This window comes from Ahaetulla prasina, chromosome 4 (assembly GCF_028640845.1).
Source record: "Ahaetulla prasina isolate Xishuangbanna chromosome 4, ASM2864084v1, whole genome shotgun sequence".
NCBI lineage: Eukaryota > Metazoa > Chordata > Lepidosauria > Squamata > Colubridae > Ahaetulla > Ahaetulla prasina.
The window spans coordinates 3,722,831-3,744,876 of NC_080542.1; the positions used below are offsets into that span (position 1 = coordinate 3,722,831).

At 48.8% G+C, this 22,046-nt stretch overlaps 5 protein-coding genes across 7 annotated transcripts in view; 3 read left to right on the top strand and 2 right to left on the bottom strand.

The window, feature by feature from the left end:
• The window catches only part of PER1 (period circadian regulator 1), a 32,311-nt gene extending 22,692 nt beyond the window's left edge, over window positions 1-9,619 (top strand). For all 3 annotated transcript variants that reach the window (XM_058179651.1, XM_058179652.1, XM_058179653.1), the window contains 6 exons: window positions 2,415-2,663; window positions 3,897-4,639; window positions 5,827-5,986; window positions 6,713-6,905; window positions 7,746-7,890; window positions 8,902-9,619. In XM_058179651.1, the coding sequence (XP_058035634.1) occupies window positions 2,415-2,663; window positions 3,897-4,639; window positions 5,827-5,986; window positions 6,713-6,905; window positions 7,746-7,890; window positions 8,902-9,123 (1,712 nt within the window). In that variant the 3' untranslated portion in view covers window positions 9,124-9,619. The remainder of the gene's footprint in view (window positions 1-2,414; window positions 2,664-3,896; window positions 4,640-5,826; window positions 5,987-6,712; window positions 6,906-7,745; window positions 7,891-8,901) is intronic.
• Window positions 9,620-12,961: 3,342 nt separating this feature from the next.
• On the top strand, window positions 12,962-14,721 carry LOC131198781 (histone H1.10-like). The gene has a single exon (XM_058183830.1). It carries the CDS (start codon window positions 14,092-14,094, stop codon window positions 14,716-14,718), a length of 627 nt encoding a protein of 208 aa, XP_058039813.1. The 5' UTR covers window positions 12,962-14,091; the 3' UTR covers window positions 14,719-14,721.
• A 1,715-nt stretch (window positions 14,722-16,436) lies between these two features.
• Window positions 16,437-16,982, bottom strand: LOC131198784 (histone H3). Its single transcript, XM_058183833.1, has one exon. The coding sequence runs from the start codon at window positions 16,845-16,847 to the stop codon at window positions 16,437-16,439; it is 411 nt and encodes a 136-aa protein (XP_058039816.1). The 5' UTR covers window positions 16,848-16,982.
• Window positions 16,983-17,188: 206 nt separating this feature from the next.
• On the top strand, window positions 17,189-17,791 carry LOC131198788 (histone H4). Its single transcript, XM_058183837.1, has one exon. The coding sequence runs from the start codon at window positions 17,206-17,208 to the stop codon at window positions 17,515-17,517; it is 312 nt and encodes a 103-aa protein (XP_058039820.1). The 5' UTR covers window positions 17,189-17,205; the 3' UTR covers window positions 17,518-17,791.
• Window positions 17,792-17,940: 149 nt separating this feature from the next.
• LOC131198786 (histone H2A-IV-like) lies at window positions 17,941-20,002 on the bottom strand. The gene has a single exon (XM_058183835.1). It carries the CDS (start codon window positions 19,230-19,232, stop codon window positions 18,843-18,845), a length of 390 nt encoding a protein of 129 aa, XP_058039818.1. The 5' UTR covers window positions 19,233-20,002; the 3' UTR covers window positions 17,941-18,842.
• Window positions 20,003-22,046: the final 2,044 nt, after the last annotated feature.

The window sequence follows — 22,046 nt, forward strand, 5'->3', positions numbered from 1 at the left end:
CCCTGTCTTGCTCCATGCGCCCCAAAATAATAAGACCCCCACCCCCTCCCCCGAAAATAAGGCCGAGCGTTTTTTTCGGGGTTCAAAAAAATATAAGACAGGGTCTTATTTTTGGGGAAATACGGTACCTGTGCAGGTAATCTTCGGCTGACGAGCCCCTAATTTTCCGTTAAATGAGCTTTGCCCCATCGTACGACCTTCCTTGCCGCTATTGTTAAGGGATTTTTGCTGTTGCTAAGTTTGTGCGGGCAAGCCCCCGGTTCGCTTAGTGACCGTTCGGACAGCACCTGGGGAAAAAATAAGGGACGTACGATGTTTTTTTTTTAAAAAAAACCACTTTAACTATGGTTGCTTGTGACGGGATTTTACATTCGGATGGTTTTGATGGCCGACTCACATTTATGACGGTCGCCATGTTCCTCCCTCTGGGGTCACGGGGCAGATGGATTCACTTAACAACCTCAGTGGCTCACTTTAACAACTGAAGGTATTCCTGGCAAGCAAAGTCATTAAACGAGGCAATGGTCCCTTGACAAAAAAGTTTCGCTGAGCAGCGTAAATTGTGGGCTTGGTTGTGGTCGTAACTCGAGGACTAACTATATTTTTGCCAGTAGCAGCTAATCAAAACAGCCATACCATCCGCTGCTTTTTATAAATATTATAATATTTATAATATGTATATAATATAGTAATACAATATAAATATGTTATAAATATTAACATTGGGCAGAATTAAGTTGACCCAATCGTTTGGCCCTCCACAATGGTCCCAGTTCTTCGTGTGGCTTGGGAACTCCTTGCCACTGGATGGTGTGTTGGCCATTTATTCATTTATTTCTGGTCTTTATTTCCTGCCCATTTGGTAGCCAACGACTCTGGGTGGCTTAACAGCATAAAAAGATGACAAAAAAACGATTAGATAAACTATTAGATAAAATCAAATGCAGAAAATATTAGATCAAATCAAATACTTAAAAAAAATTAGATAAAATCAAATATTAAAAATTAGTTAAAATATTAGATGAAACAAAATGTTAAAAAAAAATTAGCTAAAATAAAATATTAAAAAAATTCTCGATGGGATCAAGGTTTCAAATCAAATACTTAAAAAAATTAGATAAAATCAAATATTAAAAATTAGTTAAAATATTAGATGAAACAAAATGTTAAAAAAAAATTAGCTAAAATAAAATATTTAAAAAATTAGATGAAATGTTACGATGAAATCAAATATAAAAAATATTAAAATAAAAACACTAGAAATTATTGGAAGTGATTGGTCCTGTAATGAAAGGGGGGGGGGATGGACTAGATGACCCAGAAGGTCCCTTCCAACTCGTACCTCCTGCGATCATCTAATTCGGTGATTTCTCAACCTCGGCAATGTTTAAGATGGGTGTGGCCTTCATCCCAACGACCTCATTTTATGACTTTTTTTTTTTTTGCGACAGTCGTTAGGCGAGCCCATCGTTCGCTGTGGGGTGGGGTTTTTTTTGGCCAGAAACCAAAATTAAAACGCCGATTGTCTGAGGAAAAAAAAAAAACCCATGTCGTAAATTAAGGTTGTTGCAAACGGACGTAAATGCGGGCAGGTTGGCGAGTGGGCGAGTAAATGCAGATCACGTGACTACTGGGGCAGGAAAAGCTGTTTTTGGGAAGTTCAGAGTTGTGTCATGTGCAACTTTCTTTGGGGTGTGTGTGTGTGTGTGGGTGGGTGGGTGGGTCACAGCTTCAAACGGTCACAAAGCGAGCAGTTATAAGTCGAGACAATTTCCTGTTAATGGACTCCTCTGATTTTCCTCCCTTGGCGAAAAATCTGCAGCGAAAGTCTGCGTAGATCTCCGCAGTTGAGCCGATAACACGCCGCTGCTTTTAAATCCAAGATAGTTTTTGAACGGGGAAACATGTCCAGGGAGTCCTTGTCTTACGACCGTTCGCTTAGGAACCATCCCGAGTGACGACGGGCACTGGGAAAAAAATACTTGTCTTGGGAGCGTTTTTTCCCCCACACTCGCGACCCTTGCCCCGTTCCCCCTCTCCTTGGTCACCGTGATCAAAATTCAGACGCTCGGGGCCCTGAACTCGTACTTACGACCGGGGTCCCCGCCGATCCCCTTTTGCGACCTTCCGACCGTCAGCAGGGGAAGCCAGATTTCGCCGAATGACCGCGTTAACGAAACGTAACTGAACAACCGTGGCGAGGAAGGTCGCAAAACGGGAGGGGCGGGGGGGAGGGAGAAAAATTCCACGTTTCGCTTAGCAATGCGAGTTTTGGGGGCTGAAGGGTGGCCGTAAGTCGAGGAGTAGCTGATTTAAGGCGCAAATAAGGGAGGAAGGGAAGCCACGGATGGACTGACCTCTTCGCTTTTCCTGTTTTGGTGTCTCCTCTTCCTCCCCCCCCCCCCCTTCTCCAGACATTGTCATGATGGAAGAGACGGCGCCCAGCGCCACCCCGCCCGCCCCTCCGCCCTGCGTCACCCCCGACCGGGAACCGCAGTACCGCCGGGTGGGCCTGACCAAAGAGGTGCTGTCCATCCACACACAGAAGGAGGAACATTCCTTCCTCACCCGCTTCAAGGACCTCAGCCAGCTCCACGTCTTCAACTCCCCCTCCCGGCTCAGCTGGCAGGAGCTGCACCGTCCCCACGCCCAGGACCAGCGAGGTGAGGAGTGGGAGGCAGAAAACATGGGGTGGATCCTCCTCTCTTTTCTCTTTTCTCTCTTCCCCCCCCCCCCCGCCACTTCTCTTCCTCCTTCCTTCCTTTTCTCCTCTTCCTCCACAAAACCTTTCTAGCACTGATGCTGTTCCCTAGTTGGGTCACGAAACGCCTGCAAGGAAACCACCCAGCTCAGGGACCACCAAGGACCCCACAGTCTTCCTCCTCCTCTTCCTCTTCCTCTTCCTCCTCTCCCTTCTAGCACTGATGATGTTCCCTAGTCTGGTCATGAAATGTCTACAAGAAAACCATCAAGTTCAGAGAGCATCAAGGACCCCACGGTCGTCCTCCCCTCCCTTCCTCCTCCTCCTCTCTGCAAACCCTACTCCCTTCTAGCACTGATGGTGTTACCTAGTTGGGTAAATCTGTAAAAAAATCCACCAAGCTCGGAGAGCACCAAGGACTGTACAGTTTTCCTCCTCCTCCTGTCTACATACCCCATTCTGTTCGAGCACTGATGATGTTACCTAGTTGGGTCATCCAAATCTGCAAGAAATAACTAAAGTTTACTAATAAACTTCGGTCCAGTTGCCATAGTTTAGCCAGCGGTTCTCAACCTGTGGGTCGGGACCCCTTTGGGAGGTCGAATGACGATTTGCCAGGGGTCGCCTAAGACCATCGGAAATATGGGAAGTATACTTGCGAGTCGAAGAATCGCGCTCCAATGGTTGACTCCCCAAGCCAGCTGCAGGCTCTTCAAATCACGAGCCGAATTCGGCTTCAGGCGCGATGAATTAAAAAAGAGAGAAATCTTTGCTCGGATGTCTCCCTCTCAAGCCAGCTGCAATCGTTCCCAATCGCTAGCCTAATCTGGCTTCAGGCGCCATAAACTTAATAGGGGAGGAGTCTCCGCTTTAATGCCTCCGTCCTCAGGGCAATCGCAAGCAGTTCAGATCTCTGGCCAATACGGCTTCAGGCGCAATAAAGTCAAAATGAAAATAATTTTACGGTTGGGGGTCGCCACATCGTGGGGAATTGTATTAAAGGGGTCGCAGCACTATAAAGGTTGAGCACCACTAGTTTAGCCTTTTAAAATTGGCTTGGATGATCGAATCATCATTTAGTCTCCTCCTTCTTCCTCCCTTCCTTCCTTCCCTCTTTTTCTTTCCTCCTTCCTCTTCCTTCTCTCTTCTCCCTCCTCCTCCTCTTCCTCATTCTCTCCTCTTTTGCTTCCCCCAGGACTCCGAGGCCTGCGTCAGGGACCTCGCGGGCCAAACGGCCGGGGACGCAGCCGGAAGTCCAAGGCCAAACGCATCCGGCAGAACAAATCGTCGGACAGCACCAGCTCTCCCCAGAACTCTGTGGGCTCGCCCCCGCAGCTGCCCTGTCCCCCAACTGCCTCCTCTTGGGCCCCTTCAGGCCCTTCCCCTCCCACCCTCCCAAACATGTCCTACCCAGCCGTGATGCCTACCTACCCCATCCCCGTTTTTCCCCCTCGCCCCCCAGCGCCGCCGGTCACCGAGCCTTCCCACAACCCCTTGCCTGCCCCTCAGTTCCCTGCTCCCCTCATGGCCCCCATGATGGCCCTCGTCCTGCCCAATTACGTCTTCCCCCAGATTAACAACCCCCTCCCCCAGACGTACTTTCCCGGGGGTCCCGTTTTCCCCTTTGGACCCCCGCAGCCGGGCAGCACCACGCTGGTTCCCGGACCCGAAGCCGGCCTGCAGTTGCCTTCCGGCTCTTCCACCCCTCACTCGATGAGCCAGCCTGAGCGGGCCGAATCCCCTCTCTTCGAGTCGCGCTGCAGCTCTCCGTTGCAGCTGAACCTGCTCCAGATGGAAGAGCTGCCCAAGCCGAGTGACCGCCAAGAAACCAACCTGAGCGGTCAAGCGGGACCAGCCGGCACCTCTGCGGATTGGATTGGAGTGACCGGCGGGCAGGGCCTGGGGAAGGAACTCGGCCCGCCGAAGGAAGTCTGCATGGTAAGCGGCCCCAAAGCTAAAGGCCTTTGATGTCCCTCAAGTTCAGATCTTGGATCATCCAGGGGGAGGTGCCGATCGACAGCCGCGGGATGTCCTGTCCTTCCTTCGGCCGCCGAGATGCTTCCCGTTCCTGGCGACGCGTCGGTTCTAGTTTCATTCTTGGGACAGGGGTGTCAAACTCGAGGGCCGCGTCAGTGTTGTGTTCGACCTCACAAGGGCCCTGTGGCCCTCCTGGGCTCAGTTTTTGGCCATCATGGCCTGCAGCTGTCTGCCAGTGAAAATGGAGCTTGGGGAAGCTGCGCGCGGCCCTCCCAGCCTCCGTTTTCATGGGCAGTGGCCCCGCGGACCAGTCCCTTTGCTGTTTCCAGGTGTTGTGACCCAGGCTCCAGTAGGTTGTAGGAAACTCGGTCAGTGTAAAAACAAACAAACTTTATTCGAACAGCTGAGAATTACTTCATTCTCAGCGCAGTCCCTCCCAACACAAATTCCTCAATTCTATCACCAACCTTGGTCCAATTAGGCAAACTGCCAAAGGCCTTTCTTGCCAAATGTTCAGAAGACACTGATACAACACAAATGCAACAAGACGAAGCTATCAACGTTGTTTTCCGGCAAAGAGCTCAAACACTGTTGCTGGTCTTTTAAGCCTTACGGGAGGGGCCAATCATCTCTTGACCCTACTCCCAAGTCGTCCTCTTTGCTCTTGCCTTCTGGCAGCTCTTCTCATGCCTGCATTAGGAACAGGCTTCTCCTGTTCCTCTGCCTCACTACTGTCAGCCTCTGGAGGCTCTGGAGTCTGCACCTCACTCCCCGATGGCCCTGGTCCCACCTCTGTCTCTTGACGCAGAGCCCTCATCCGGGCCTTCCTCAGCCTTCAGGACTGGCCCACGCTCTTCCTCAGCCTCATCGCTGTCCGATTCCGTTGCCAGCTCTGCAGGCTGCTGGCAGACCACAACACCAGGGCTGTTCCACTTGAGTTTGACACCCCTGTTCTGGAAAGTTTTAACTGGAAAGTTTTGCTCCGCTGTGAGCTGGATGAGAAGATGGAGGTTGCGATGAGAGGTGCAGGGAGGGTACAGCGGCCGTAGGAACAGGGGCGACTCTGGGGTTTGCCAGAGTGGAGCCTGCTTTTGGAAGGGACATTCCTTCCGGATCCTGACCTTGGCCCATCTGTCATCCCCTTCTAGGTGGAAGCTCACGATTCCTCCAACAACGACGCTTTATCCAGCTCCAGTGACCTTCTGGATCTCCTCCTCCAAGAAGATTCGCGCTCGGGCACGGGGTCGGCTGCCTCGGGCTCCATGGGCTCCGGCTCCAACGGGGAGAGCACGTCTGCCAGCGGGACCAGTAAGTCCAGCAACCGGCTTGCATGGGAGAGGATCTGAGCGAGCGGCCAACAGTTTGCCGTCATCTGGGTTTCTTTGAGGAACCGGAAGTCTTGAGTTTTCCCTGGCAAGAAAACCATGAAGATCATGGCTTCCAGTTCCTTGCTTACTGTATGCCGTTGTCTGGTTCACGGTGTGGGGAGGACTTACTGTAGGGCCCTGTTGAATCAGAGGAGGAGGAGGAGGAGGCGGCGGCGTGGTAGAGGATTAGCATCAAGGCAACCTGAGAGCGAGGGGAAAGAGGGAATGGAGCTGGCCGAGAGAGGGGGGGGGGACCCTGGGCCGTCTGTCAGCCCTCAGATGGAGAGTCAACAGCCCCTAGGTCTGGAGGTAGCTGATTAGGAAGAGGAGGAACAGCTGGGTCCAGTGCCTGACACATTGGATGCGCATAAGGCAGGGGAGAGGAGGGAAGTGGAAATCTATGGGCCGGTCCTCGGGACGGAAGAGCCACCGCTGCTAGCGAAGCCCCACCGTAGCTCTGAGGATAAAAGGCAGGGGACACAGACAAATAGATGTGATAAACTACTATTCATCTCCCGGCCGGATGGGCTTGTTAGCCTGAAAGAGAGACTTTTTTGCCGGTGCTTGTAATAAAGGAATCTTAATTTCAGGGGGTGTGTCGTGTTTGGGGAGCCGGGTCAGAACACTTACCTGTATCCAACCAGCTTTCTCTTTTTCTCTCCCGCAGCCAGCAGCAAGAGTAGCAACACCAGTAAATATTTTGGCAGCATTGACTCGTCCGAGAACGATTTACGGGCCAAGAAGCGATCCGAGGCGGAGGACAACGAACACTTCATGAAATACATCCTCCAGGATCCCATCTGGATGCTGATGGCCAACACCGACGATAAGGTCATGATGACCTATCAGCTGCCCACCAGGTGAGTCCTTTTCCCCGCTGCTGCTGAATCTCGGATCTGCTCGATTCTCGATGGGATCAAGGTTTCATTCTGACGTAGGCTTCCCCCCCCCAAAAGCACGAAGCAGACTCCTGGTCCCGACAAAAGCATTTTTATTAAACAAACCGTGAATTCCTCTCCTTCACATCCAGTCAAGTCTTTCAAAGGAGAATTTACAGTCACAGACCTTATCTGGCTTGGAGAACGGCCGGCCGGATATCTTCAAAACTTGGCGAGGAGCCTCACGAACCAATTAAGCAAACTAATTGTCTCCTGCAAACTCCCCTCCCCTTTCGCTCCTCTTTTAATCCCTCTGGGAAGGGCCATTTCATCATCCACCTGTGGCTTTACTCCTGAGTCGACCCTCGTTCTGTAGCTGTTCCCTTCATCTGGCAACTCTGCGCATGCACACGCTAGGAACAGGCTCCCGCTGTTCTTCTGCCTCACGGATATCCGACTCCGAAGGCAGCTGACAACTGTCAGACGGCCCTGGCCCCCTCTCTGCCTCCAACGCAGAGCCCCTCATCACAGCCTTCCCCAGACTGGAGGACTGGTCCATGTTCCTCTCCAACCTCCTCATTGTTGGAATCTGCTGCCACCTCCGCTGGCCGGCCAACAACAAATGTTTAGGATTCTCAGAGAGAGAAGAAAACCGAAAAAGCTTCTGTTCTCGTTATCGTTTTAAGAGGATGCTGGGATCCTGGAGGGCTGGTTTTTGTTTGCTTTAATTTTGGTTTGAAGTTTGGGGACCGCTTCTGACCTCATCGAGAGGGACATTGTCCGGCATTCCTGACCCACTACACCGCTGCTTCTCTTCTGCAGGGACATGGAGACTGTCCTGCAGGCGGATCGGGAGAAATTGAAGCGGCTGCAACAGCCAAGATTCACGGAAGAGCAGAAGAAGGAGCTCGCCGCGGTGCATTCCTGGGTCCAGAAGGGGATCTTGCCCAAAGCTATTAACGTCACGGTGAGGAGGCCGCTGGTGGCGCTCAGGCGAGGGAGGGATGAAGGGGGCCACTGGAATAACTGAATTGCAGACTTGGAAGGGACCTCGGAGGTCTTCTAGTCCAACCCCCCTGGTCGAGCAGGAGACTCTATGCCCGTGATGGCGAACCTATGGCATGTGTGCCACAGGTGGCACACATAGCTGTATCAATGGGCATGCGAGCTCAGCTCCGGCTTGCATGCGTGTGCTGGCCAGCTGATTTTCGGACCTTCTGGGCCCACCAGAAGTAGGAAAACAGGCTGTATCCTGCCTCCGGAGGGCCTGGGTGGTGGTGGGGAAGGCCCATTTTTCTCTCTCACCTGGCTTCAAAACCTCTCTATGAGTCTGGGGAGGGCAAAAATGGCCTTCCCCACCCTGGCCCTCTGAAGGCAATTTCTCGTTTACCAATTTCTGGTTGGACAGGAAGTGACTTTTTTGCTGTCCCCAGCCTCCAGAGCCTCTCTAGGAATCTAGGACTACCTGTAGAACAGGGGTGTCAAATTCAAGGCCCGCGGGCCAGGTTCAGCCCGCATTGTGGTCAGATCTGGCCTAGGCGGCCATCCTGGAGACCTTACGGGCTGCCCCGCGTCGCTTTGGCCCAGCGGGTGTGCAGGAGGCAGCAAGATGCACTTGTGCACAGCCCGACCCACACCATCCTAGCAGGTGCGCGAGCACTAAGAAGGCGGGCGCGGACGTTGGGATGGGTTGAACTGGGCCTGTGCGTGCGCGCGCCACTTCCTGTGCTCATGTGCACCTGCCGAGATAGGATGGGAAGGGCCGCGGCCGCACTTAATGGGCGTGACCACCCACACAAGTGATGTCAAGCTGGTTACGCCCCCCCAGGCCACGCCCAGTCGGCCATGCTGATCCGGCCCTCAAATGAAATTGCGTTTGACACTCTGTAGAATATCGGCTGCCCCATTTGAACAGGAGGACCGTGAAGTAAAACCCACCCTCAACTTAACCATCGATGTCTTCCTCTTCCCCTTTCAGGCCTGCGTCGAGTGCGAGAGCAACGCGGCCTCTCGGGTCTCCCCGCTTTACGACGTGGAGATCCAGGATATGGACCTGAACGGTATGTTGGAGCCGATGGAGGAGGGTAACGGAGCGCAGGTCTCTCCGCCTCCTTTACCGCTGGAAATAGCCATGGAGGAGGAGGAGGCCGGAGAGAATCGGGACCAGGCGCACCGGGCAGAAGTGCAGCAGACCAGCTAAGCCTTGGAGACAGGACTTGGGATCAACCTCGGACGTCGCTCGGATGAGGAGCCAAGGCTGCTGAGCAGCAGGACTCGGCCAGCGAGGCGTGCAACTGGCGGGCGTCCCCCGCCTATGCAAGGACCCTGGGTCGGCCTTGTTTAAACCTCTGGGCTGGCGGGTCTCCAGGCAGCGGCATCCCCACTCGCGGACGCCTTCCTCTTCTTCGATGGAACCTGGCCGAGTTATTCCTCGCGGCATTTCTGGACAGGGGTTACGGGACGTTTTTTTGGAGTGGGACCGGGCGGTGGGGTGGGGCACGAAGGCGATTCGAGTTTTTATGCATTTATTTTTTTTTGACAATTTTGTCATTGGTGGTTTTACTGTGGTTTTTGGTTTTTTTGGTTGTTTTTTTTTACTGACCTGCGGCTGTGTCCCGGAAAGGGGCCGGCGCACGGCGCTGAAAATAGTAATAAATGAGAATAATAAAAAAAAAAAAGATGAATTGCAGAACCAAGATGTTCGCACACACACCCTTTTGTGTCGCTTCGCCGCAACTTGAGGACTGAGATCTGCTCGGGGTGGGTGGGGTGTTTCTCTGGGAGAGCTGCTCTTGGAGTGGGTCCATCCACAGAGCTCTCTGAGCTCGGAGGTTTCCTTGCAGGCGTTTCGTGAGCCACCTAGGGGACATCATCAGTGCTAGAGCGGGGTTGCTGTCTGTTTATGTCCAAGTGGCCTGCTCTTGTCAGTGTCTGTGGGAGTATTCTTTTCTTCTTGGTGGTTCCTTGACTGGGCTTTTGTTTATTGTGCGATTGTTTGTCTAATGGGCAAACGGCTTGTATTATAAACGGAGAGCAAACCCCACTCCCTTCTAGCGCTGATAAATGTTACCTAGTTGGGTCATGAAACGTCTGCAAGAAAACCACCAAGCTCAGAGAGCACCAAGGACCCCACAGTTCTTTTCTTCTTCCTCCTCCTCCTCCCTAAATCCCACACTCCCTTCTAGCGCTGATAAATGTTACCTAGTTGGGTCATGAAACGTCTGCAAGAAAACCACCAAGCTCAGAGACCACCAAGGACCCCACAGTCGTCGTCTTCTTCTTCTTCTTCTTCTTCTTCTTCTTCTTCTTCTTCTTCTTCTTCTTCTTCTTCTTCTTCTTCTTCTTCTTCTTCTTCTTCTTCTTCTTCTTCTTCTTCTTCTTCTTCTTCTTCTTCTTCTTCTTCTTCTTCTTCCTCCTCCTCCTCCTCCTCCTCCTCCTCCTCCTCCCTCCTCCCTCCTCCCTCCTCCTCCCTAAATCCCACACTCCCTTCTAGCACTGATGATATTACCTAGTTGGGTAAAGATACGTCTGCAAGAAAATCACCAAGCTCAGAGACCACCAAGGACCCCACAGTCCTTTTCTTCTTCTCCTCCTCCTCCTCCTCCTCCTTCCCCCCCCCCTAAATCCCACACTCCCTTCGAGCACTGATGATATTACCTAGTTGGGTAAAGAAACGTCTGGAAGAAAACAAGCTCAGAGAGCAACAAGGACCTTACAGTTGTCCCCTCTTCCTCTCCACAACTCCACTCCCTTCTATAAGTAACACTGAGCTTCTTCAGCTCTGACCGGATGTGTGGGAAACGGAAGGATTTATATACCTTGCCGACAGCTGGTCATTTGCATCCTTTTTAGAGGGTCGTTGAGGCCACTGGGAGGTTTATCTGTGTCCTCAGGGTCCCCTGAGTGGTGCAAACGGGCATGGAGCCTTCTTGGAACTGCTGAAAGGACACAGATAAACCTCCAAGTGGCCTCAATGACTCTCTGAAAGGAAGGAAATAACTGTCCGTCTGCAAGGAATATATATATATATAAATCATTCTCTTCTTCACCATCATTCAGCCAGAGCCGAAGAAGCTTCTCAAAGCGAAACCACCTCAAAGGAAAAAAAAAACCCCAGAAAGTCCAGTTGCCTCTTGGGGAAAAAAACAGCACCTTTGGAACTCCAAGTCGCCTCAACGACCCTCTAAAAAAGAATGCAAATGACCAGCTGCCATCCAGTCAGAGTTGAAGAAGCTTCTCGGATGAGAAGCGAAACATCTTCAAAGAAAAAAAACAACAACTAGAAAGTCCAGTTGCCTCTCTTGAAGAAAAAGCACTTTTGGGATATTATATTGAAAAGTGGCCTGTCAAAATTTGGATCTGACGGGGAAAATGGGAGGGACGGAGGGCGAAATACCTTAAGAAAAAAGTGAAAAAAGACGAAGGAAGTTTAAATTTTGTACCTCAGTCGAATGTTAGCGATTAGAAGAAATGGTGGAGAAAGTCTAAAGGCCAATGATTTTAAGGAAGCTAATGAATACAAGTAGTCCTCGATTTAGGACGGCTAATTGCTGCTGCTAAGCAAAACCTGAGTTTTGCCCAATTTTACAATCCTTTTTGCTATAGCTGTTAAGCGAATCATTGCAGGCCACTAAGTTAGTCCCCCCCGTCCCCCCCGGACTCTGTCAGGTTGTAAAAGGGGATCACACGACCCCAGGTTGCTGCAACCGTCGTAAATTATGAGTCGATTGCCAAGGGGATCCGAATTTTGATCACGTAACCCTCAATGGTCGTAAGAGTGAAAAAGGATCAGAAAGCACATTTTTCAGCGTTAGGGGGTCTGTTGCAAGAAATACGTGGTTAACAAAGGGACAGTTGCTATGCACAAAAGTCTGCTTGGATGCAGTCGATAATGAGCTTCAAAATGGAATATCAGGGACTTTAAAGAGAAAAAGGAATGTTTTGGACACAGCCCTCCATGGCTGGGGCAGTAAGATTGCCTCCAGAAGTTGTGAATGCTCCAACAATTGGAGGTTTTTAAGGAAAGATTGGATAACCATTTGTCTGAAAGGGGATAGGATTTCCTGCCTGGTCCGGGGGTTGGACTAGATGACTTCCAAGGTTCCCTATGCAATTGGATTGGATTGGATTGGATTGGAATGGAATGGAATGGAATAGAATGCAAGGGAATGAAATGGAATAGAATAGAAAATATGGAAGGGAAGGGAAGGAAATAGAATTAATAGAATAGAATAGAATAGAATGGAATATATGGAATGGAATAGAATGAAGAATAGAATAGAATAGAATAGAATAGAATAGAATAGAATAGAATAGAATAGAATAGAATTTTTATTGGCCAAGTGTGATTGGACACACAAGGAATTTGTCTTTAGTGCATATGCTCTCAGTGTACATAAGAATAAAATACATTCATCAAGAATAAAAAGATACGAGACTAAGTGATAGTCAAGGTTACTAATAAGCTATCAAGTCGTACTAGCATTGTACTATTCTATTCCATTATTCTATTCTATTCTATTCTTCTATTCCATTATTCTATTCTGTTCTATTCTTCTATTCCATTATTCTATTCTACTCTACTCTACTCTACTCTACTCTACTCTACTCTATTCCTGTTCCTAATCTAGTGAGTAGTGCAAGGTTTTTTTTAACTAGGTCTCTTTTTCAAAATTATATATAGTTTTCTTTTTCCCTGTCTTGGCTGTGCATAACATTTTCTTTTGTCCCCAAGGATATAGCACCTGCTTTGAAATAATATTATGTATGGAGATTATTACACAGAGGGATATACAGCTTATTTTAAATCTAGGTGACCAAGTTCCAGAAAAACAAAAGTATAAATCAGACTTGCTTAAAAAAAACAAATAGCACCCCCCTAAATTTTTCACTCTTCAATTGTCCCCGGCCTATAATATAATATAATATAATATAATATAATATAATATAATATAATATAATATAATATAATATAATATAATATAATATAATATAACAACAGAGTTGGAAGGGACCTTGGAGGCAGGAAACCCTACATCATCTCAGTCAGATGGTTATCCAACATTTTCTTAAAAATTTCCCGTATTGGAGCATTCACAACTTCTGCAGGCAAATTGTTCCACTGATTGATTGTTCTCACTGTCAGGAAATTTCTCCTTAGTTCTAAGTTGCTTCTTTCCTTGATTAATTTCCACCCATTGCTTCTTGTTCTGCCTTCAGGTGCTTTGGAGAATAGCTTGATTCCCTCTTCTTTGTGGAAATCCCTGAGATATTGGAACACTGCTATCATGTCTCCCCTGGTCCTTCTTTTCATTAAACTAGACATACTCAGTTCCTGCAACCGTTCTTCATAAGTTTTAGCCTCCAGTCCCCTAATCATCTTTGTTGCTCTTCTCTGCACTCTTTCTAGAGTCTCAACATCTTTTTCACATCGTGGCGACCAAAACTGGATGCAATATTCCAAGTGTGGCCTTACCAAAGCCTTATAAAGTGGCACTTTATAATGAAGTTGTAATGAAAGTGGCCTCTTTCATTACAACTTCAAATTTCCCAACTTTTTTGGGTTTTTTTGCGTTTGTCATTTTCAAGCCCCCACATAAAATGAACGACACACACACACACCCGTGTAAGGCTGTTCGATGTGTTACTTGGCTGGATGAAAGAAGCGATTGAGGGGAAATCCATCAGCCGAGATCCTTGCCTGGCGGGCGGGTCAAGATACAGACCCTCCACGGTGCTGTTTCCAAGGTTGACAGGAGGGTTTTCTCAGAGACCCCTCCAGCATCTCCAGACAAAGCCCTAAGTTTACACGTGTCAAGGCAGAAGAAGCCGGGCGAAGTTGTGCTCCCGGCTTTCTCCCCGCAATTTCGATGCTGCTCCAGCCAAGGAAAGCTGGGATCCCGAAAGAAGACATCCTCCCCTCTCGATCCCCCTGGGGGAAAAAAAAATCCCCCCGAGGGATTTTTATTAATCGGCTATTTTATGCGGATTCAGAAACACAAAAAAAATCGCAAGCGATCAGGAGCAAGCATGTTGGACCAGCAAAACGCCGTGCTGGCAACGGACCAATCAGCGCTCAGCTCCTCTCCTATAAATACCAGCGCCCGCAGCGCCTCGGGGCAATTTAAGGGTCCGCGTCGGAGGAGCTGAAGGTGTCCAGGTCGAAAGGATGGCAGAAGTCGCCCCAGCAGCGCCCGTGGCGGCGGCTCCCGCTTCGAAGGCGGCGGCTAGGAGAGCGGCGGGCGCCACCAAGGCGCGGAAGCCGGCCGGCCCCAGCGTGACGGAGCTGCTGATGCAGGCGGTGACGGCTTCTAAGGAGCGCGGCGGCATCTCCTTGGCCGCGCTGAAGAAATCTCTGGCGGCTTCGGGTTACGACGTGGAGAAGAACAACAGCCGCATCAAGCTGGGCCTGAAGAGCCTGGTGACCAAAGGGACGCTGCTGCAGACGAAGGGCACGGGAGCCTCGGGTTCCTTCAAGCTCAACAAGAAGCAGGCCGACCCCAAGGACAAGGCGGCTCGCAAGAAGCAGCAGCAGCCGGCCAAGAGCGCCAAGAAGCCCACCGGCGCCGCCAAGAAGGCGAAAAAGGCTCCGGTTGCTGCCGGGGCGAAGAAACCCGCCAAAAAGGCGGTCAAGAAAACAGCTTCCAAGGGCGTCAAGAAGCCTAAAGCAGCGGCAGCGAAAGCTAAAAAAGCGGTCAAAAGCCCCGCCAAGGCCAGGGCGGCCAAGCCGAAAGCGAAGCCCAAGACCCCCAAAGCGAAAGTGGCGAAGCCCAAGAAAGGCGTGGTGAAGAAGTGAGCTCGATCGCTCTCCTCTCGTCCCAGGTGGCGGGTCTCGTTTGCTTGCCTAAACCCCCAAAGGCTCTTTTAAGAGCCACCCACAAATGGTTATAAAAGGTGCTGTTTTTCCACTAAAGCAACAAAAGGCTACCTCGCAGGGCTGTTGTTTGGAAAAGGGAGGGAGGCCGCCATTTTAAATCTCTTGCCAACAGGAGAGACTTATAAAGCAAAAGCATTTAGGAATTAATTTTTTTATATAGCAAAAAGCTGGGTGACTTTTATTTATTTAGATTTTTATACCGCCCTTCTCCCGAAGGACTCAGGGCGGTGTACAGCCAAATTAAAACAATACAGTGTACAAATTAAAACAATTAAAATACATATTTTATAAATGGCCGAAAATTAAAACCGTCGAATTTGACCCATAATAAAATACCCCAGTTAAAATTATTAAAATTCAGAAATTTAAAAATTCAAAAATCAAGCCAGTCTCGCTTGGGACAATCATTCTCGGCTCAAGCCACCTCAACAGCCTGAATTAGATTTTTAATGAATCTAATATTTAAAATTTTTTTGATACCTTATGCTGTACGGAGAAGGGCGGTATAAAAATACAAAAAATAAAAATAATAAATAATAATAACAGGAGAAATTGATTGGAAAATAGGCAACCCGCTGTGCCTTGGGTTATTTATATAGAAAAATGAAAAAAGCATATAAATTAAAACATTTAGAAGTAGAGGGTCGAATATTTTTACAAACAATTCATAATGTGAAACATGGGGGGGGGGAGATCAAGACAGTTGAGTTGAATAAAACATCTATTGATTTAAGATTGATTTAAGATAGGCCACAAATTGCTCAATTTTTGAGTTATATTCTTCCCTTCCAGCTGGGTTTTAACCTTTCCTGCAACTTTTTGGGCGAACTTAAAACTTATTTATTTCGTATGGCTGGACTAGCCTGATTTTTATCTTTATTTGATGGGTTTTTAAAGTTTTGTGATTTTATGGGGGAGTATGTTATTTTAACATTTGGGCATTTAAATTAGTTTTTTAAGGGATGTTTTTAATTATTGTATTTGTATTTTATCTGCCTGTTCACTGCCCTGAGTCCTTAGGGAGAAGGGCGGTATACAAATTAATTATTATTATTATTATTATTATTAAAGGCCTGTCAATACTTTTTACTTGCTGAAAAGGCAGCTTTTGCATATTTTTTTAAAAAGTTGGAATTTGGCTTAAAAGGCAAACGTGGGTTCCTTAACTTTTCAAAAGGAGGCGGCTAACAATGAAGCCTAAAAATTGCCAGTAGAATAGCACAATGCTCAAGCCAGTGGGTAAAATACATTTTAATACTTTTCGGGTAGCCATTGCATATATATCTTTTAACATTGTTTTATTGAGTTTTACTAAGGTAATTGAAATGCTTATAATGCCAATAAAGATGTTTTATTCAACTCGACCGTCTTGATCGCGTGTTTAGTTGACCGATCATACAATCAAAATAAAGCCAAGCGCCCTAATTTAGTTCAACCCATCTTAATTATGGCTTCAATCTCCCCATTTTAAGTAGATGAAAGATCCCAATACCAAGAGTAATCGAAGTTATTGGCAATCTTTTTTGAATTTTGACTAATTTGTCGGCATGATCAGCGCTTTCCGTGGAGAATTTGGTGGCTCTTAAAAGAGCCTTTGGGTTTCTGAATCGGAGCGGCGGTTCTGGAAGTTTTTTTTTTTACGCCCGCTCTCCCCGGATGCGGCGGGCCAGCTGGATGTCCTTGGGCATGATGGTGACCCGCTTGGCGTGGATGGCGCACAGGTTGGTGTCCTCGAAGAGCCCCACGAGGTAAGCTTCGCTCGCCTCCTGCAGAGCCATCACGGCCGAACTCTGGAAGCGCAAGTCGGTCTTGAAGTCCTGCGCGATCTCGCGCACCAAGCGCTGGAAGGGCAGCTTGCGGATCAGCAGCTCCGTCGACTTCTGGTAGCGACGGATCTCCCTTAGGGCGACGGTGCCAGGGCGGTAACGGTGAGGCTTCTTCACGCCGCCGGTGGCCGGCGCGCTCTTCCTCGCCGCCTTAGTGGCCAGCTGCTTGCGGGGCGCCTTCCCGCCAGTGGACTTACGAGCGGTCTGCTTGGTACGAGCCATCTCCGGAGTTGAAGTAGAAGCAGTATACAGCGGTACCGCGCTTCAGGGTATTTATAGGCACTTCGCAGAGCCTGATTGGCTGAAGCATTGGAAACATCCGTTAGGACGTTTGAATTTCGAGGGCTGAGCTGCAATTGGCTGTAGCGCTCAGGCTAGACTTCGATTTAGCTTCGGCTTTGATTGAGCCATTTCAAGCAAGCGACATGTGATTGGACAATGGTGACATAGCCTGGGGCTACCGAACTCCAGTTAAGCTCTAGTGGCGAAGTTTTCATTCTGGTCGGAACTTCTTCTTTATAAGCCATCCATAGCAGACCATCGACGTTACTTTGTTTTTACTGCTTGTCGATCTCTGAAGATGTCTGGTCGTGGCAAAGGCGGAAAAGGCTTGGGTAAAGGGGGCGCGAAAAGACATCGGAAGGTGCTCCGGGATAACATCCAAGGCATCACAAAGCCGGCTATTCGCCGTTTGGCTCGCCGCGGAGGCGTGAAGCGAATCTCTGGCTTGATCTACGAAGAGACCCGCGGCGTTTTGAAGGTTTTTCTAGAGAACGTGATCCGCGATGCCGTGACTTACACCGAGCACGCCAAGAGGAAGACGGTGACGGCCATGGATGTTGTGTACGCGCTGAAACGCCAAGGTCGTACCTTGTACGGCTTTGGGGGCTAATTCTAGACCAAAAACAAAAAAGACAACATAACCTAACGGCCCTTTTAAGGGCCACCCACAATTTCAGAAAAAGAGTTGTAGCATATAGATAACATACATTAAAAAAACTACCTTATATAATTTTCCTTCGTGGGAATAACTGGAGACTCATTTGGTAAACTCGATCGAGTAAAATGGCTGGCTATGTAAGTAAGGTAAAAAACGCTTTATTTATATATTATTCCCCTCGGCTTTGATCTTTTCTACAGACATACTTACCTGGAATTTTTACGGCTTTGCTATTGACATTTTATAGCTAAACGAGATTTTTTCTAGGAGAAAAACAGTCCAGTTGGCGTTTTTTGAAAAAGCACCTTTAGAATAGAATAGAATAGAATTTTTATTGGCCAAGTGTGATTGCACACACAAGGAATTTGTCTTGGTGCAGATGCTCTCAGTGTACATAAAAGAAAAGATAGGTTCATCAAGGTACAACATTTACAACACAATTGATGATCAATATATCAATGTAAATCATAAGGATTGCCAGCATATATATATTTACATATATAACACTATAGCATTTTAATACATTGAGTGCTATAACACTTAACATTTTTATTCTGGCAAGTCAGCCTCTTCAGGGGTAACTTTTTACAAAAATAAGATGCTTTGCTTTTACAATCTCAGCGGTTTACGAATAAAACGCCCCGTCCCGTCGAGCTTTAAAAGGAAGACATTAAAATGTTCCAAGTTAAAAATCGATAACGAGTTTTATAAAAAATATAAATTAACCGTGATGCTAGTCACTTTGGCCTGCGAGACTCGCTTGATAGGGATAAAATGACATCTACATTTAATAATAGAAAAGCACATGCATTTATTATGAAAATTATGCATTTATTTCTGAAAAAACTTGGCCAGGCAGCAAAGTGGAATGCTGTATAACGCAATAAACGTATGGAATGTTGCCTATAAATCAATTCACGAGTTAAACGTGCAATCATTGGACTAGAAGGGACTATCGGAGGTCTTCTAATCCAACTCTCTACCCCAAAATCCTTAATAAAGCGGTGAACGCAAAAGATTCTGGAACTAATTTATGAGCCGCAGGCTAAAATTTGGGGTGTCTTTTATTTTTAGAGTTAAAGCAGCACCTCCAAAACTTTCCATCATTGTAACCTAATGAATTCCTTCGCCCAATATTTCGCTAATATTGTACGAGGTAAATAAAAGAATGGAAAAATCAGCTTTTTTTTGTGAGTTTGTGGGTGGCTCTTAAAAGAGCCTTTGCAATAATTTTTTTTTTCCAATTTCTAGCCGAGAGAACGTGGGGACACGTTCATTTATTTCGCCTTGGCTTTGTGGCTCTCGGTCTTCTTGGGAAGCAAGACGGCCTGGATGTTGGGCAGGACGCCGCCCTGGGCGATGGTGACCCGGCCCAGCAGCTTGTTCAGTTCTTCGTCGTTGCGGATGGCCAGCTGCAAGTGACGCGGGATGATCCGCGTCTTCTTGTTATCCCGCGCCGCGTTGCCCGCCAGCTCCAAGATCTCGGCCGTCAAATACTCCAGCACTGCGGCCAGGTACACTGGAGCGCCGGCGCCCACCCGCTCGGCGTAGTTGCCCTTCCGAAGCAGCCGATGGACTCGGCCCACGGGGAACTGCAGTCCGGCGCGAGAAGAACGAGTCTTGGCCTTCGCCCGGGTCTTGCCGCCTTGCTTGCCGCGTCCAGACATGATCGCTCAATCGCTCGCTTCCTTTCGCTGAAATAGCACAGAACGAACTGCTGGCAAGCGAGCGCTCCAACCGGTCTATTTATTTACTCCTGGGGTTTCCAGCGGCCTTTTCGGATTGGCTGGCGCTGGTTTGGTTGGCCCAATAGGGACGTCGTTCTTTCAGCCAATCGGAACGTGTTGTTGTTATTGTTGTTGGGTTTTTTTAAACTCAGTCGGGTGCGCGGGATGATTTTATTCCCTCCAATCAGAAGCCTCCTTTGAAGCGACTTTTGTCTTCATAATTTTTGGGGCTAGTTTTGTGGGGTTTTTTGTGGGGTATTGTAATGTATCTTTAAAAGTTGTGGAGGGAAAACTGAGCGGGGGAAAAAGCACGTTGCTGATTGGATGAAGCCTCCGGCTAAACTGTATATAAAGAGAGGGTTTTCCCAGCCCGAGCTGCTGGGTTCACCATATAGTAAAGAGTTGTTGTCACTACCCTGGTCTCCTGCCTCGTTATTGCCTGAATCTAACACTGGCGACGAAGGTGGGATCTCAAGGCTAAGAGCGCCAGGAAAAAAGCTGAAGTCACCAGAAAAACGCGAACCCAGCAAGCAAGGGGCGGAAAGCAGCAATGTCCAGCTACACACCGCCGGCGCCATTCGACCCAGCTAAGGAAGAATGGGGGTCATACATGGCTCGTTTCGAGCGTTTCCTCAAAGCAAACGAACTCCAAGGAGTCTCAGACAACAGGAAGCGAGCGTATTTCCTCAGCCACTGCGGTCCAGAGGTTCTCGACATCAGAATCACATGGAGCCAACGCTGTACAATCGGTGCCGTGGCAGACTCTACAGACCGTATTGAAAGCCCATTATGCACCAACGCCGTCCAAGTATGTGCAACGGTACAAATTCAAGGAGCGTAGGCAGCAAGAGGGCGAGTCCATCAGCGTATACATGGCAGCCCTGAGGAAAGCCACGAACCATTGCGAGTACCAAGACTTGGAAGAGACATTGCTGGAGCAACTCATTCGTGGGGTCAGGGACATCCGTTTGCGACGGCGGCTGCTGTCCAAAAGCAACTTGACGCTGGCAAACGCCTTGGATGAAGCCAGGGCTCATGAGATGTCTACCCAAATGGCAGAAACCCTACAAAAGCAGGTCGCACCAATGGCTGGTGCGAAATCAACCCTGGGCCACAATGAAGAGGTCCAGGCCAAATTGGACGGTGAGGAGGAGGAAGGAGTCTTCCACACCGGGAGGCCAGAAAAAGAAGACCGGGGAGACTGCGCGAGTTGTGGGGGGCAACACCAACGACAACAATGCAGATTTAAGGATGCGACTTGTTGGCGGTGCGAAAGGAAGGGGCACATAGCACAGGTCTGTCGAGCACCCCAACCTTCCCGCCAAAAATTCAAACTGACCAACCAGAGCGCGGGAACGGCGAAGCAGCCCGTGATTGGTCAATTCAAAAAAGGCGCGAAGTTGAATCAGACTGTCGTGAGAGTGGGTCACGCAACAACACGCCTAGAAAAAAAAAATCTTTACGAAAGCAAAGATTGAGGGGGTGCCGTGCCGATTGGAGGTGGACACCGGCTCAGCGATCACGATCATGTCCTGGGACACTCTCGTGAAAGCCTTACCCGCCATCGCAAAGCGCAAGCTGAAAACACAGAAATTAAAGGTACAAGACTACCAAGGGAATCGCATCCCTGTTCAAGGGGTAACGTCCGTCCACGTCGAGTATGGACAATACAAGAAAACTCTGCCCATCACCATAGTCGATGGGACCCTGCCAAGCTTGTTGGGACTGGACTGGTTCCGAGCATTGGGCATGGGAGTGACTGGAATCTTCAGAAACGAAGTCAACCTCAAAGACGCACTCATGAAGGAATTTGGGGACGTTTTCAGAGACTGCCTGGGCAAGTACACGGGGACCCCTATTCGCTTAACTTAGACCCACAAGTTGCCCCTATTCGCTTAAAGGCTAGGAGGGTCCCGTCACCTAAAGCCCAGGATTGACCGGGAACTGGATAAACTAGTAAACCAGGGAATTCTAGTGCCAGTTGACCATGCTAAGTGGGAGACCCCTATAGTCACCCCAGTCAAACCGGACGGGTCGGTCCGGATTTGCGCTGACTATAAGGCAACGCTTAACAAAGCGTTGCAAAAGAGTGCTTACCCCGTCCCGGTGGTACAGCACTTACTGCATTCAATGGGGCAAGGGCAGGTTTTTGCCAAACTATACTTGACCCAAGCCTATCAACAGCTACCTGTAGATAACAGCACAGCCGAAGCGCAGACAATTGTGACTCACAGAGGGGCTTTTAAGTGTACCTGGTTACAGTTTGGGGTTAGTGTGGCTCCAGGGTTATTTCAGAACCTAATGGAGCGTCTATTGCAGGGACTACCAGGGGTGGTACCATACTTTGACGATGTACTGGTATCCGCTGAGAATCTAGAGGAATTAGGGGTAAGGCTGCGAAAAGTTTTGGGCATTTTCTGGTCTGCCGGTCTCAAAGTTAAACTGAACAAATGCCAGATCGGGGTTGAATCTGTGGAATTCCTGGGCTACCGGATAGACAGGGAAGGGATTCACCCCACTGAAAGCAAGGTACAGGCCATCAGGAAGGCCCCGGTTCCAAAGAACAAAACGGAGTTGCAGGCATTCTTAGGTCTGGTCAATTTCTACGCGGTATTTTTAAGAAATAAGGCAACAGTAGCCGAGCCGCTTCATAAACTACTAGCAAAGACGGCTGCATGGTCTTGGGGAAAGGCGGAAGCTAGGGCATTCGAAGGGGTAAAGAATCTCCTATCGAGTGATAGCCTCCTTATCCAA